Source organism: Rattus norvegicus, chromosome 7, assembly GCF_036323735.1.
Source record: "Rattus norvegicus strain BN/NHsdMcwi chromosome 7, GRCr8, whole genome shotgun sequence".
In the NCBI taxonomy this organism is placed as follows: Eukaryota; Metazoa; Chordata; class Mammalia; order Rodentia; family Muridae; genus Rattus; species Rattus norvegicus.
Window position 1 is genome coordinate 110,027,340 of NC_086025.1, and position 16,348 is coordinate 110,043,687.

At 52.4% G+C, this 16,348-nt stretch overlaps 1 protein-coding gene across 15 annotated transcripts in view; it reads left to right on the forward strand.

Moving 5' to 3' along the window:
* Window positions 1-16,348, forward strand: part of Mroh1 (maestro heat-like repeat family member 1) — a 73,457-nt gene that overhangs the window by 47,996 nt on the left and 9,113 nt on the right. For 7 of the 15 annotated variants that reach the window (XM_039080541.2, XM_039080548.2, XM_039080544.2 and 4 more), the window contains 17 exons: window positions 101-141; window positions 448-589; window positions 887-939; window positions 1,374-1,481; window positions 2,012-2,131; window positions 2,376-2,498; window positions 4,181-4,327; window positions 4,404-4,430; window positions 5,329-5,451; window positions 5,652-5,731; window positions 5,925-6,039; window positions 6,123-6,218; window positions 6,750-6,854; window positions 8,121-8,256; window positions 8,355-8,467; window positions 9,439-9,591; window positions 16,061-16,215. In XM_039080541.2, coding sequence (XP_038936469.1) covers window positions 101-141; window positions 448-589; window positions 887-939; window positions 1,374-1,481; window positions 2,012-2,131; window positions 2,376-2,498; window positions 4,181-4,327; window positions 4,404-4,430; window positions 5,329-5,451; window positions 5,652-5,731; window positions 5,925-6,039; window positions 6,123-6,218; window positions 6,750-6,854; window positions 8,121-8,256; window positions 8,355-8,467; window positions 9,439-9,591; window positions 16,061-16,215 — 1,837 coding nt within the window. Of the gene's footprint in view, window positions 1-100; window positions 142-447; window positions 590-886; window positions 940-1,373; window positions 1,482-2,011; window positions 2,132-2,375; window positions 2,499-4,180; window positions 4,328-4,403; window positions 4,431-5,328; window positions 5,452-5,651; window positions 5,732-5,924; window positions 6,040-6,122; window positions 6,219-6,749; window positions 6,855-8,120; window positions 8,257-8,337; window positions 8,468-9,438; window positions 9,592-10,040; window positions 10,099-16,044; window positions 16,216-16,348 lie in introns of those variants that run through there. The other 8 variants (XM_063264676.1, XM_039080543.2, XM_039080552.2 and 5 more) reach the window with 7 other exon arrangements.

Sequence of the window (16,348 nt, forward strand, 5' to 3'; positions counted from 1 at the left end):
TGCTTTTGCCTGTTCTCCCTCCCCAGCTGCTGCTTGTGCATGTGATCCCCATCCTTTATCCTTTCCCTGCCTTGTAACTGTTTCCATGTTTCTTGTCCAGCAAACCTCCCGTCTCCCTTCGCTCTGACCACAAGACTGCTGGTAAGCAAAGTCTGTCACTATGTCCCTGCTCACATGCGGGTGACGCCGTCCTTCATGGGATATTCTCGTAGGTGTCAGCTTGACCGTGCTTACTCTGATAGAAGAGCAGACTCTCCGCCCCAGAGTCCCTGTCAGCTCTGTACCAGGCTAGGACCCTTGCCACCATCTCATTGACATTCCCCCCACCCCCGCTGTGTTTTCTGTCTTCCCTTCACTTCTGGGAAGCTGGTGCCCAAGTTGGGCACTGGGACCCGGAGGTGCAGGTGGCTCCGTGCTTAGGCAACCCCCTTCCTTCCCCTCCTTCAGGTTGTGTCTTCTAACCCCTACCTGGGAGATGGGCGTGGGGCAGCCTCCTTGCGCCTCCTGAAGGTTATGCATCAGAATATCCACCCTTTACTGGGCCAGCGGTGGGAGACAACCATGCCTGTGCTGCTGGAGTACCTGGACGGTGAGGCCAGTGAGGCTGAGAAGCCCGTTAGCCACCCCTGACCCCACTTGTGCCCAGTGTGTCATCAGGGTTGGCAGAAATACTCTCAGCTGTAATCTAAGGAAGAGCCCGAGTGGCTCAAGAGATGTTACTGGGGACATGAGGGAAGGGGTGCAGACTGTGGTGTGATTGGTTTCTGCATTCCCCCCTGGGGATTCCAAAGACAAGGAGGTGGTGCTGTTCATGGAGGGTCACAGATGCATGCAGGAATGAGCCTGTGTGGCAGGACCTAGCCAATGGGCTTACTGGTCATTTCAGAGCACACCGAGGAAACGCTGTCACTGAAGGAGTGGGAAGAAAAGCTTCTAGTGGTGAGAGATAGGACAGAAGGCCAAGGGCCTGTCTGTGCCTTTCTGGGACATCGTGGGCCTGGGCATAGAGGGCTGGGTCAGCAAATGTGGGACTGCTGTATTGTGCCTTCCCAGTGTCGTTACCCAACCTCACCCGGTGGTATGACGAGGAATTGGCCTCAGCAGTGGGAGGGTGGCTGGTCTCAGATTTCTATGACAGGAGAGTCTACCCTCTATCCCCCAGCACCAAATTTGAGGGACTTTTGCTCATCCTGAACACAGAAAGTGCTCTCCCTCCTTCCCCGTCCCCAGCCTAGTTGAGCACCATTTGTGCTTCAGCATTGCCTTGTAGCTACCCACCTTCCAAGATCACTTACCAACAGGTGTCACCTAAGGTTATCAGGTGACAAGGCTGTGCCTCAGGCCCCACAGCCAGCCCTCACTATCGCCCGCAGTTCCTGCGAGACACCCTGATCATGGTATCTGACAACGTATGGATCTGCCAGCTGAGCCAGGAGATGTGCAAGCAACTGCCCTCTTACAGCGGGACTCCTCAGGAGAAGGTGCCCAAGACAAGCTAGCTGGGGTCAGAGATCTCTGCACAGTCCCTGGTCCCCAGTCCCTAGCTCCCAGCTCTCAGCTCCCATGTTTCGAGTCTTTGATCTTTCCTGTCTGTCTTTGTCTCCTGACTCTGGCAACCCTGGGCCAAGCCAGGAAAAGCAAGCAGGGTTAGGAGCCTCTTCACTGCAGTTAACAGCTGGGAGATGGGGGGTTCTGCCTGCTACTCTTCCTCAGACATAGCCTGAGGCTCACCCCTCCATCCTCATGGAGGACCCTTCTGTGTCCTGCTGGGAATCCAGCTAGCTCTCCAGGGGCTGGGTGTAGTGTGCACACATTTAACCCCAATACTTGAGAGGTAGGCGGATCTATGAGATCAAATCCACCTACAAACCTGGTGTACAGAGCTAATACCAGGACAGCTGGGGCTACAGAGAAACTGTATCTCAGAAAAAAAGAAAAAAAAAAGAATACAGCTCCCTATTAGCAGTACGCACCAAAGTGCAGGTGTCTGTGTTCTCTACCTTTGTTCCAGAATTTCCTGTACAAATGCATAGGAACCACACTGGGTGCTGCTTCAAGTAAGGAGGTGGTGAGAAAACACCTCCGAGAGCTGTTGGAGACAGCCAGATACCAAGAAGAGACAGAGAAGGAGGTAGGCAGTCCCTAATGCCCCGGGCTGAGGCAGTGCTCCTCTGCTTCTCTCGGGCAGCCAGCCACCCGTACTGTGAGCATAGAGGTCCGTGTTTGCATGTACGTATGTTCTCATGTATTCAGTGTGCCTTTACGTTTGTGTGTGTGTGGCACTTCATGTACTGTGTATGCATGCTCCCCCACACACACAGCAGGCGGGCAGCTGGGCCACTGTGCCCAGAGTGAGCACCCCTGCACCTCCCCAGGGCCTTGCCTGTTGCTTTGGGATCTGTGCCATTACCCACCTTGAGGACACGCTAGCACAGCTGGAGGACTTTGTGAGGTCAGACGTGTTTAGGAAGTCCACCAGCATCTTTAGCATTTTTAAGGTAAGACGGTCATTACCCAGAACGGCGTCCACGTGAGTAGGTAACTGTCTCTGGCTGCCTCACTTTTCATGTCTGCAGTAGGGTGGGTTCCTGACCTCTGACGGCTGCTCTCTCTCAAGATGAAGGCTAGGGCTGGGTTCCCTCAGTCTTAGAGTCAACCAAGAAAGCACCATGCTTTGCAGCTGTTTGTATCCTCCATTCCCTCCTCTGGGCCTGGGCTCTCCTCCCACAGAAGCCATAGCTGGTCGGAGCGGCTGCCTCTAGCTGTGGGTTATGAGAGGAGCTCTAAGTGGGTCTGAGGTGATCAGTTTTCTGCTGCTCTGGTGAAACGCTTGAGGAGATCAGCTTTGAGGAGGAAGACGTCTCTGTCTCCTAGGTGCAGAGGTTGTGGTCCCTCGGCATTTGGCCTGTGCAGGCCAGGAATGGTGGAAGGGCAGGCGAAGAGAGCTGCTCATCCCCCAGGAGCCAAGAAACCCACTCACCTCCAAACCTATGGTTTTGAATCTGTCAGAGGTTAATTCAGAGCTTCTCAACCTTCCTGATGCTGTGACCCTTTAATACAGTTCCTCATGTTGTGGTGACCCCTAAAGTTATTTTCATTGCTACTTCATAACTAATTTTGCCACTGTGATGAATCATCATGTAAATGTCTGGGGGGTTGTTTGTCCCCCAGGCTGAGGGCCATTGGGTTAGTCCATTGATGAACCAATCACCTCTCAAAGGTTTCCATCTTGGAACACTGCTACTCTGGGGACATGTTAACTTTGGGGACACTTCCTACCTGAACCACAATAGCTGGGGACTCAAAGCTGTACCCTCCCTCATGGCCAAGCTGTCTGTCCTTTGCCCTAAGTGCTTGGACTGTAAGACTCTCCCATCATGCCTGACACTTACCGTTGTGCTTTGCTCAAGGAACCTGAGGGTTGGCCCAGGTGTGCAAGGACCTGCATACCTCTTCTTTCTCTTCCTCTATCTTTCAGATTTATGTATTCCCCTGGGGTTTCATGTGTACCAGGGTTTTGCCTGCATGTATGTCTATGCACCATGTACATACCTGGTACCCACTGAGGTCAGAAGGTATTGGATCCCCTGGAACTGGAATTATGAATGGCTGTGAGCCACCATGTAGATGCTGGGAATTGAACCCAGGGTTCTCTGTAAGAACAGTGCTCTTACCACTGAGCCATTTCTCCAGTCCCCCCTCTATCTTTTTTTTTTCTTTTTTCTTTTTTTTTTTGGAGCTGGGGACCAAACCCAGGGCCTTGCCCTTGCTAGGCAAGCGCTCTACCACTGAGCTAAATCCCCAACCCCAATCCCCCCTCTATCTTGAGACAAGGCCTCACTATATAACCTTGGCTAGTGTAGAACTTGATGTGTATACCACCCACCCACCCATCCACCCACCCACCTCCCACGCCGCCTTTTCTGATGTTGGTATCAGGTCATTAGGCCTCCAGCTTTCTTTCCATTGCTCCTCAGCCCTTTCTTGCAAACAAATGGTTCCCAGTGGCATGTGTGGGCGCCTGAGCTGCCCTTGTGCCATCCCTGGATGCTACGTCTGGAGTTCCTGGCTGGCTCCGGCTTTTCCAGGAGTCTTAGAGTACAGGAAGCTCTGTAAGGCAAGGCTCCCTGGGAGAGTAGCATTGAGTAACTGGTGCCCTGCTGATTCCCCTGCCTCACAGGATCGAAGCGAGCATGAAGTGGAAAAGTTGAAGAGCTCTCTGATCCTGTGCTATGGGCACGTGGCTGCACAGGCCCCTCGTGAACTGATGCTGGCCAAAGTAGAGTCTGACATCCTCCGCAGCATATTTCAGTGCTTCAACACCAAGGTGGGCGTTGCAGCTGTCCATGTGGGCCCATCACACAACGCCAGAGTCTTAATTTATGTCACTCTCTGCTCTTTAGGTTCTGGGGATAAAGGTAGAGACCAAGGTATAGTGTACGCCATCTCTGTGTGAACTGTGCTATTTCTCTCTCTCTCCTCTGGGCTGGGCTTTGGGGCAGAGCCAAACCTAGAGCTGGCTGGGCTTCCTGGCCGTGATGGTCCTGGGGGAGTGTCCTGGAGTAACTGAGGAGCACTGAGACTCCGCCCACTTCCCTTTGGAGCAGCACTTGAGGGAGCTGTAGCAGCTAACTAAGCTCCTGCTGAGGGCAGAGCAAGGCTTCTCTGCCTGAGTAATGGGTCCTGGGCTACATCCTTAGAGCCAGCTGATTGGCCACTTACAGCTGTGTCCCCCACAGCCCAGCGACAGCTCTGGACTCCTTTGGCTCTGTTCTCAATGCTTTTGGGACTGCCTTTCTCTGGGCCCCAGAGATCACCTAGGGGAGGGCTAGTTAAGCCCAGATCCCTTGAAAAGGGCCATAGGTTCCCTTGGTCTCATTAACATACTTCCTGTGTGATGCCCTTGGTACCAACCTGACAGGCCTTTGTGAGGGGTAATTGTTTCTCCCTGAGGCAGGGGGAGTCTCACAGGGTGAGGGGGTGGGCTGGATTGGTGAGGTTCTTTTAGTTTCTTGTTTCCCCACCCATAGGAGTAGAGGGTTGGCCCTCTGTTTCTCAGAATGGCCTCTCTCGTGTCTCCTATGAAGTTGTCATACCACACAGCAGTTCCCCTGTGGGCCAAGGCCCTGGAACTTCCCCAGGCCCTAGATCCCTCCTTGGTCAGGAGGCTGCTGTAGGGCTTTTTGGTCCCTGTGGACAGGGTCTCTGACTATTCAAGACTGGGCGTGTACTACAGCTTCCGAGGCTGGGCTCTGCTCTGTGGCTACTCTACATACAGTAGTTCTGGGGGTGGGTGTGCAAACCTGCTTCAGCCAGCTGTTCCCTCAGGACCCGGCTCTGAAGCTCTGCCTCGTCCAGAGCCTGTGCATGGTCAGCCAGGCCATGTGCAGTGGTGCACAAGCCAGCTCCTTCCACTTCTCACGGAAAGCAGAACTGGTGGCACAGATGATGGTGAGCCCGACAGCTGCTGCAGGCAGTGGAGGTGGGACCTGGGGAGACCAGAGGCATGCAGTGATGCCGCCTGGGGTTGAGTGGGCAGACAGAGCCCTGCACCTCAGAGGCCTCAACCACCCACTTCATGGGAGAGACAGTGGGAGCAGGCAGGAGGCCGATGTCTCCTCTGAGGGCCTGTTATATGCTGTCTCCCAAAGGAGTTCATCAGGGCAGAACCCCAAGACTACCTGAGAACGCCCATTCGGAAGAAAGCCATGCTTGCCTGTACATACCTGGTGTATCCTTTCCTGCCCCTCTGCACTGAGTGGGCCTGGGGATCTGTATGCAGATGTGTAGACTGCATTATGTATCTGAAATATTCTGAGTGTAGCGGTAGCCAGACCATCTGTGTAGGCCCAGTGGCTTCTGGGGGACCAGGCTGGAGAAGATGTCATGGGACCACCTATTGGTGCCCTTAACCTGCTGCTCAGCACCTTGGAGCCTGCACTGGAGGAGCAGACTCAGGCAGATGTGATCCACAGCTGTCTGCACAGTGTCATGGCCCTGCCGCCTGGGCCTGAGGGGGAAGACGGTGTCTGCCAGGAGGTATTGCATGTCCAAGGGCGGGGATGGGGTGGGGCGAGCAGGGCCCTGAAAGAAGTGGCATCATGGGGCTGGCTCTCTTCCAGTCTCTGTATCTGGACACGGTGTGCGCCCTCGAAGATTTGTTAACAAGCCTGCTGCGGCAGAACATGACCCCCCAAGGCCTGCAGATCATGGTAGAGGTGCGCTGTGGGTGTACACTGCTGGGGGTGATGGAGTTTGAGGATCCTACCTAGTTCCTGGCCCCTTTCCTGCCCTGTCCCCCCACTGTGGTTAGGCACTCTGGAGGCAGTTTGACAGTCTCTCCAGGGCAGGGGCATCTGAACTCATCCCATCCGCCTGCCTGGGCAGCTCTGATCAGACAGTGCCCCTGCAGCATTTCCTTGACCACCACAAGTGCTGGGATGGAACCCAGGAGTCCTGGCTGCAGTCTCCTAACCACTTGAGGCAAGCAAGACGACAACATGCACACCCTGCCGCGGTGTTCTTCCCATTCCTTCCACTGTTACAGTGGGCCGGGCCAGCACCGCTCCCTAGTCTAGGCCTCCAGTGCCTAATAGGCCTGGATCATTCTCAGCCATCTCGAGTGGGCAGGAGTGAGCTACAGCAGACCCTAATGTGGGAGCCACCCAGAGTCCCACTTGGGATGTGGGCTTCTGCCCTCCTGGGTTGCTCCCCAAGCAGGCACCTGTGTCAGGTCCATTCTTATACAGCACCTGAGCCCATGGATCAAGTCCCCGAGGGGTCACGAGCGGGCACGAGCACTTGGCTTAGGCGCCTGCCTGCTGCAGTTCTTCCTGGAGCACCTGCAAGTCAGCGTGAGTACTGGACTCCTGACCTCACCCCTCCCTCCATCAGTCCTCAGCCCTCCCTCCATCAGTCCTCACCCCTCCCTCCATCAGACCTCACCCCTCCCTCCATCAGTCCTCAGCCCTCCCTCCATCAGTCCTCAGCCCTCCCTCCATCAGTCCTCAGCCCTCCCTCCATCAGTCCTCACCCCTCCTTCCATCAGTCCTCACCCCTCCCTCCATCAGTCCTCAGCCCTCCCTCCATCAGTCCTCAGCCCTCCCTCCATCAGTCCTCAGCCCTCCCTCCATTAGTCCTCAGCCCTCCCTCCATCAGACCTCACCCCTCCCTCCATCAGACCTCACCCCTCCCTCCATTAGTCCTCTGCTTGGCCCCAGGACAGCCTGCAGGCTCCCTGGCCTCACAGTCTTCTCTGTCAAGGAGTAAGGACCTACCGTGGATAGGTTACCCTAGATCAGGGTGAAGCAGCCGCTCCTAGGGGGCTGTGCTTAGCTCTTTATTGTGAGCCACTTAGTTTTGTTTGGCACTGGCCTTTGTGTTCATCAGAACTTTTTATCAGGAACAGAGAGTGGACTTTTACAAACATATCGTAATGGGCGTTTTCTCTTGATAAATTGTTTTGTTCTGGTATGTGTGTTTGTGTGGTATATATAACCGGGGTCTCTTTTGGTTTATAAAAGTGGACATGAATTCAACCATACTGGGACCAGCAGCCACCCGTTCCCAGGTCTGCATCCCACCTTAACCTTTTACTGCTGACCTGAAATTCCCCCTTCTTGTCTGGTGACTTTTGAGATGTGGAGTTTCAGGGGCATCGAGGCCTGCTTTGAACTGGGCCTGCTGAGGGGACCAAGGAAGGCATGGGTGTATGGCCTTGGGGCAGGGGTGGGGATGTTCACAGCCTCTGGCAGGCAGGAGGCAAGGCTGCTCTAAGGAGGGAGAGAGGTTCATTCTATAAGGTGAGCAGAACTTGGGAGATGGCCTGGGGCCCATTCAGGATAAAGGGACTACACTGTCTCCTCTGTCCACAGATTACCATCTGGGGTTTTGTTTCAAGGGAGTCAGCAGAGTCCTCGTGCTCTCCTACAGTTCAGATAGAAGTGCCCCACTCCCTGTGCTCAGGTGGCCAGGGGACTAGGCATGAAGAGGAAAAGGTTGCTGGAGGGTCCAGCAAATGTAGCTCCCCTCTATAGTGTAGGTCCTACTCTATAGGTTGTACTTGCCTACCCCCCAGAATCACTATAGTCCGGTCCCCTCCACCTTTCATCACCCCGCAGACGTTGGTACCCTTCCACAACCTGGGTCTCCTGGTCGGTCTCTTTGCCCCACGGTGTGCTGACACCTGGACGACTACCCGTCAGGAAGCTGTGGGCTGTGTCTACTCCCTGCTGTACTTACAGCTGGGCTACGAGGGTGAGCCCTGCTGGGGACACGGGGACTGTGGAGCAGAAGTTGGGTATGGGGTCAGACTGGAATCACTAGGGAAGGCTTCAGTGAGCTCTGGCCCTCAGGCTTCTCCCGAGACCATCGTGATGATGTGGCTGAGCGGCTCCTCACCCTGAAAGATGGCCTTGTGCACGCTGACCCCACCATCCTTTTCCACACTTGCCACAGCATAGCCCAGGTACAAGAAAGAGGGGTTGCGGCGTCGGGGGTGAAGGGGCTTCCAGGGAGGCGCTTGGCACCTCTCGCTCAGCAGGCCCTGAGGGGCAGCTGTGAGCAGCTTTCAGTCAAGGAATTGGTGTTTGAGGCCCATTTAGTCAACACTGCCATGTCTCTCATACCTGCCTGCTTCTGGATACCACAGTCTGGGTAGGATCAAGGTGTGCTCAATGGTCAGGTCTTGCAGAATGCCCAGGAGGGATCCGAGTACTCTCTGTAGCTACCTGCTGCCTGCTCCCAGCTTCCTTACTGAAGATGTGGGTTTCTAGAGGTGGAGGCCATGGTGCTGGTGTCCCACCCAGAGTTGACAACTGCTCAGAGCCACACTCATGGACCAGCACGGGCCCTGGCTTTGATTTCAGGTGGCTCAGGCCCTATGCCCACAGCATTTAGAAGTGCAGCACTGGGCTAAAAAGTCTCTTTCGTGCCCTGTATACCGCAGTCCCTGGGTGCCACGTCTAGCCTTTACCACCAGCCAGATGTCTAGTCTGGAGCTCAGCAGGGCTCCAAGGGTAGGCAAATTAGCTCCTCCTTAGTGAGTCCTGTTTTGTAGCCCTGTCTATGAACAGTTCTGGTCTTCTTGGTGTGGTCAGGGTTTCCGGCAGAGGCTGATAGGAAGGGTTCCTAGGCCCAGAAGAGGCTGGGCTCTGTAACGGGCTTGGCAATGTGGTGCTCTTCCCTCTGGTGTGTTTCTGTGTTGGGGGAAAGAGGAGGAGGCAGATCGAGGGTCACAGGGCACACTGAGGTGGGAAAGCTGCCTGAAATCCCTGTGTTCTAGAGAGCAGCTCCACACAGGTCACCCTCCTGTTCCCTGTCTGATCCCCGGCCTGCAGCTGCACAGGACTACCTGGAGTAGTTCCATACCCAGAAGGGTGAAGAAGGCAGAGACCCCTGAGGTCTCCCCACTTCCCCGTTCTGGTGTTGCCTTTCTAGGTTATTGCCAAGCGCCTCCCATCGGACCAGCTCATCAGCCTCCTGCTCACCATGTTTGAGAGCCTGGGAGACCCAGACAAGAACTGCTCCCGAGCTGCCACAGTCATGATCAACTGCCTGCTGAAGGAGCGGGGCAACGTGCTGCTGGAGAAGGTGAGGGAGGCTGAGGGGCTGAGGGGACGAGGGCGGGGCAGAGGGTGAGGCGGGCGCTTCGAGTGCCTGTTCTGGGTCTGATACGGACAAATCTTTTTCTTATCTGAAGACCACTTAGAACTTGATAAAAAGCAACTTTATTAAGAATTTAAGCTGAGCAGTGATGGCACACGCCTTTAATCCCAGCATTCTGGAGGCAGAGGCAGGTGGATCTTATAGGCCAGCCTGGAAGCCTGGAGTGAGTTCGAGGACAGCCAGGGCTACACAGAGAAACTGTCTCAAGGAGGAGGGAAAGGAATTAGGAAAAAGGAAGGTATAAGCCCGGCATGGTTTATACTCTGTTCTTACAGTCCTAGTCATTTGGGAGACTGAAGCAGGGGGATCACTTGTACCTAGGAGCTGAGGAGAGAGAGGCAGCCAAGTATGGTCATACATACCTTTAATTCCAGAACTCTAGAAGTGGAGAGACGGGCGATCGGGGTTCAAGACCCAGCCTCGGCTGTACAGGTAGTTTGAGATCAGCCTGAGCTATATGATGACCCCACTACCACCATATCCAAAGCCGCAAACACTAACAGCATTGAGCTGACTCCTGCTGAGCTCCTGACCCTATGACCAAAGATGTGTGTACTGTGTCACCGGGTCCCAGGGAGATTGCCAGCCATGGGACTTCATGCTCTCATACAGAAACTCCAAGCTCATGCACAGGATGGGCTGCAGCCCACATCTGTCTTCTACCGGTAGTTTCCAAACATGTCTTGGAAGCACCTCTGGCTGGACTTGGTGTGCAGACAGAGAAGGCTGTCCCTGCACTCAGTCCCTCTGGATCTGTCCAGCTTCGCCAGGCTGGGCAGCTGTAGAATGGATTTAGAGTCCTGGAAGGTGTGGGCTCAACTGTTTGCTGGAGGGGATTCTGAGGTTCTATACTGAATTTGAAGTATCCTAGAAGAAGAGCTGGGGTATCAGTTCCCACAGTCGTCTAGAGGCAGAGTCACCTGCCAGCTCCCAAGTCTTCCCTGACCCCTGTGGACACCCCAGGCTACCTCCGTCTCCTAATACAAGTGCCTTGCAAATGGTGTGGAGGTGAGGTCAGTCAGCCCCTTGTGCTGACACACAGCTTGTTCCTTTGTTGTGGCTATCACGTAGGTTCATCTGCCACCCCAGAGCCTTTAGCTGTGCGTCTGAGGGGACATTCCAGTTATGGCGTACCTGGAGAGTGCTGGTAGTTTTCCAACGCTCCGTCTTCTGTCTTTTGGTGATGGGCTTGTGATAATATCCCATGTTAGGATTTAATTTGCATTTTCTGGTGATTGCGGGATAATTTGATGACTTCTCTTTGAGGACACTAGTCTTTTGCCCAGTTCCATGCTGGGTTGTCTGTGCTTTCCTTACTGATCTGTAGGAACACCCTGAGTATTCTGGGGTTCTGCTGATACCTGAGGCAGGAACTATGCAGTGAAAAAGAACAGAGCATCTGACAGAAGGGTGATGGGATGAGGGAGTTCCCACGGTGTACCCTCTAGGCAGGAATGGTATCCATGTGCCATTGGATAGCTGATGGAGAAGCCGGTGTTGTGAGGTACTGCCTGGTGGGATCCTGGAGGGGCAGAGCAGGAAGGCAGAGAGCACGGTGTACCACCTGAGTCTCCTTTCCAAAGCCACAAAGCTCCCTGGCAGACTTCACAGGGTGTCTTGGTATTCATACAGACAGAGGAGAAGAATTGAGCAGGAGGTGGTGGTCACCAGGTTCATGTGGCCAGTCTATGTACGGTCACCCAGAGGTGAACACTGGTGCTCTTTCTGCCTCCTGGCTGATGGGTATGGAGAGCCGGCGAGCACAGCTGTACAAAAACCCTACATCTGTTTCTTTTGTGGGTGTTATGACCAAACCAAATAGTTTTTTAAGGATTAAAAAATATATTTACTTAGGGCTGGAAAGATGGCTCAGCTGTTAAGAGCCCTGGCTGTTCTTCCAGAGGACCTGATTTCAGACTCCCAGGACTCACATGGTGGCCACAACCATATGGCTTCAGTTCCATGGGATCTGATGCTCTTCCGATCTCTGTGGACATCAGACATGCACGCAATGCAGACATACGTGTGCACAAAGTACTCATACACATAAATAACAAATCTTGGTTTTTAATTAAATTTTATTTTAGATTTATTTATCTTATGAGTATGATTGTTTTGCATGCATGTATATGTCTGTACCGTGTGTGTGCAGTGCCTGTGGGAGCCAGAAAATGCCAACAGATCTTCTGGAACTGGCATGAGGGACAGTTACTAACCGTCATGTGGTGCTGAGGACTGAGCTTGGGTCCTTGACAAACAGCTGAGCTCTCTCTCTAATCCTGATTCTCTGTGTGTGCATGCGCATGTGTGTGTATGTGTGTGTCCGCATATGTGTGTGTCCGCATATGTGTGTGTGTGTGTGTGTGTGTGTGTGCGCATATGTGTGCATATGTATGCCTGTGGAGGCCAGAAGAGAGGGTTGGATTTTCTGGAGCAGTAGTTACAGGTAGTTAGTTATAAGCCACCCAAAGTTTTGTATGTGCTGGGAGCCCATCTCTGGGTCATTTGGAAGAGCAAGACACTCTCATGGTGCTTCTGTGTGTGCGCGTGTATGTATTTAATTATTTGGGAGCAGGGGAACTTATGGGTACCCATGCCATAGCGCACCTCGAGTTCAGAAGACACCATAGGGAAATTCACCGTGTGACACTGGGGATATCCAATTCGAGTCCTCAGGCTTAACAGAAAGCACCTCTATCTGTTGAGCCATCTCACCAGCCCACATCATGTTTTTGGTTTTGTTCTAAATTGCATATGTGCATATGTATGTGTGTATGTGTAGGAGTGCATATGTATGTGTGTATGTGTATGAGTGTATATGTTTGTATGTGTGCATATGTATGCATGTATGTGTATGTATATGAATGTATGTTATGTGTGTATGTGTATATGTATGTATGTGTGTATGAGTGTATGTGTATGTGTATATGTGTATATGTATATATGTATGTATGTATGTGTATGAATGTGTATGTGTGTATGTATATATATGTATATATGTATGTGTATGAGTGTTTGTATGTGTGCATATGTATATATGTGTATATGTATGTGTGTATGTGTATGAGTGTATATGTTTGTGAGTATGTGTGCATATGTATGTGTGTATGTGTATGTATATGAATGTATGTTATGTGTGTATGTATATATGTATGTGTGTATGAGTGTATGTGTATATGTATATATGTGTATATGTATGTGTATGATTGTACACAAGAATGCAGGGTCTCAGAGGCCACAGGCACTGGAGCTCGAGCTGCCCAGTGTGGGTCCTGGGAACCAAACTCAGGACCTCTGTAAGAACAGTGTACACGCTTGACCACCAAGGGGTTTCCAGCCTGGTCGCTATGATTTTGATATGTGTTTCCTGGGCGGTTAATGAAGCATCTTTGCATATGTATATTGGCCATTTGTGCATTGCCTTTGGGAAAGTCTGTTGAAGCCAGTTTCTGTCGTTTTAGACTTTAGTATGAATGAGACAACCTGAGTCAGTTCTTTCCTTCCATCATTCTGGGGCTTCTGGGGGTAGAATTCAGGTCACCAGGCAAGTGTTTTTAGCCACTGGCCCATCTTGCCGGCCCTCGGAGATTTCTAATGGGTTTGTTACATTTATGCATTTGGATGCTATATGATTTTCAAATGTGTGCTTCATTCTGTGGTAACATACTCTGTCGATTTGTCCCTTGGTCTGCTGAAGTTTTGAGGTTGGGGTTGGTGTCACCTGCTTCTCTTTTTATTGCCTGTGCTTTTGATGTCCAAGGAGCCACTGTCCAGCCCCTCGCAGAGCTTTATGGCTTTGGGTCTCCCTTTTCTTTTCCTTTTTTCTGTTTTTTTAATAGAGCCAGGTGTCCTTGCCCTGCTGAATTACTGAGCCCAGTCAAGAGTTTAAACTTTGGTCTGTACCTGGCATCTCAATTATCTTGTAACTTGGTATATATGATTTCTTGGCCCGTCAGGGTCATGAGAAACCTCTCTACCCTGAGAGACCCAACAGGAGCTTCTTACAGACAGGCTGGTGCTGTTGGACTTCTGGTCTGACACAGAGTCGCTGAGGTTCTAGGGGAGCATGCAGCTGGACTAAGGTCCCTCCGGATATAGCATGATTGTGAATGAAGCACACGGCCACACTCCAAGTGAGGCAAGGTGGGAGGGTGGTTAGAGCAGATCTTTAGCACCTGTATCAGGCAATGGGAGGAGTGTCTTCCGCAGCTCAAAGGGAACACAGGGAAAGGGACACATATGCTAATGCAAGTGGCTAGGGGAGAGGGACACCATCCTGTGACAACAGTCGGAATGTGCTCAAGAAGTCAGTGTGAGGGCTACATGTGACCCTAGGAAACCCTAGGGACACTCCAGGATGCACGCAGCAAGTTACACACCAGTGTCTGCTGCAGCATTATGCAAAGTCCACCAGTTTGTGAAAGAGAAAACATGGGACAGTGGGCTGCTCTTCATCATACAGAGGGCGGAGTTCTAACACATCCGCGTAGATGAGCCCCGAGAAACATTGTACGTAGTGGAAGCCAGAAGCAGCAGCACTCACTCTGCACCTCATGATCCCTTACATGAGATAGAACAGACAGTCCACAGAGAATACAGATCTGAGGTTTGAGGGGCTGGAAAAGAGGTGGGACAGGATTCCTTTAGGGGTTATGGAAAGTTCTGGAATTGGATTTATGATTGTTTCATGACCATCAGTGTGCTAGAACCACCACAGTGGGACCATACCTTCATGAAGCTATTGAGAACAAATGGCCTAGACCAAGCTGATAGATAAGGCAAGTGTACTCCCAGGTGCTGAGGACAGAGGGAAGGGGCCACAGAGACCAGACAAAGCCTGCTTATGTAGGCAGGAAATAGGTTTCTGGGCAGAACTTAGACGTGAGGACAGGCTTCAAAGCCAGAATGATAAGGATACTGCTCCCACTTCCAGACCACCACGCCTGGTCACTGCTGTCATAGTTGATAGAAAAGTGCACTTTTCATACAAATCACTACCTGAGCAGTAGGCCCGGGCCAATGCTAAAAACATCTAGAGACTTAGTAACTCTTGTCACAACTTCAGAGAGGAGCTGGGAGTATGGCTGGGTCCTAACAAGATCTCAACAAACACAACTTCCCCCACAAAGAAACAATCAGCAAACTTTGTAGAGCCAGAAGCATCAAGGAAGCTTTCACTGCCAGTGGCCAGATGCCACAGGCCTGTTGAGGCACAGCTGGGGCAGGGCATAGATGGAGAAGGTAAAGGAGCAGGTGAGCAGGGCGATAGGAGGCTACCCTGAGAGTGAATCATGGGGGATCGGCTTCCTGTACCCAAGGAAGGCCATCTAATGACTCAACATGCTCACACCCCCGAGCCCTCTAGACCCCGAGGGAGGACATTGCCATGTGTAGCCTACACTGACTTTCAGCCTCCTGTACCCTTCCTGGATTCACCAAAGAGATGGGGCTGTCCCCATTGGACCCAGAATCTTTCCGGTGCTCAGGGACTTTAGTACTGGCTAAGGGTCCCAAGGGGGTGGGTGGGGTGGAAATGACTCTGGTCAGAGTGTTCATTATTCTCCTGGGCTAAATGACATTTGCTTCTGTAATCTGTACATGCAGCTTTGGCTGACTGTGTTGGGGGAGGGGCACTTTCCATGTGTAGAGCCAGAGGAGATTCATAAGCCAAGCCGTGCAAGGCCACCTAGAGCAGGCCTCGTTATGGAGAAGAGTGAGGCTGCAGACCCACCCACTACATTATGCAGTCTAAAGGGAGTTCCTGGAGCCAGAGCTTTCCCATTCCCTTACTCATGTTCCCCAGTGTTTGTGTTACCTGCTTTGTACAGCAGCAAGACACCCACAAGCTGAGGTGGGCATTGCTTCAGGCCCCACCCTCCTCTTATTCATGAGTCCATTGCTCCCGCTTTGTCCCCCTCTCTGCCTCCCAGCCTGATTCCTCATGGGTCCTGCCTTTAGCAGACAATGGCTGAGTTATAGGAACACTGTGGAGGCTCAAGGAACCCCTTTTACTTCTTGCTCCTTAACCATCTACTCTGGACTTCTGCATCCTCCCTTCTCTGCAGGGCTGGGAGTGTAAACCAGGGTAGTCTCCCACAGATTGGTAAATGTGCTACCACTGGGCCATGGCCTACTTGTCTCTTCTCACATGGGATCTAAGCTCTCGCTCTTAGCTACTCACACCCGCAGGGGGGTTGTCTTAGATCTTACTGCCATAAGCCTGTTGTCAAGAGCTCTGCATTTATTTCTAAGGACTTTCCTTCTTATAGCCTAGGCTATGGAACTTACTAGCGATATCTGTGTATTGCCCTTCCCTCCCTGTCATACCTGATGTGGATGTGTGCCGAGCTTCAAAGCCTGACTAAACATCCCACTTAGCCTGTCCTGTCTGCAGGTACCTGAGATTGTGAGTGTGTTACGAGCCAAGCTGCGGGATACCCAGGAGGAACATGTCCTTCCAGCCGCCCAGCACAGCGTGTACCTCCTAGCATCTCAGCACTGCGAGGCTGTGGTGTCCAGTCTCCTGGGGAGCCCCCTGCCCTTTGACAGGTACTCAGTACCCTGAGCTTGTTTGGTGGAAGCCATACTCCATCTTTGGGGCTTTTTTCCCCTGCCTGGCATAGTGTGTGCTCCTTCAGCACCTCTTCTGCACCCTAAGTTTTCTTCATGAGTCCCTGTAGAC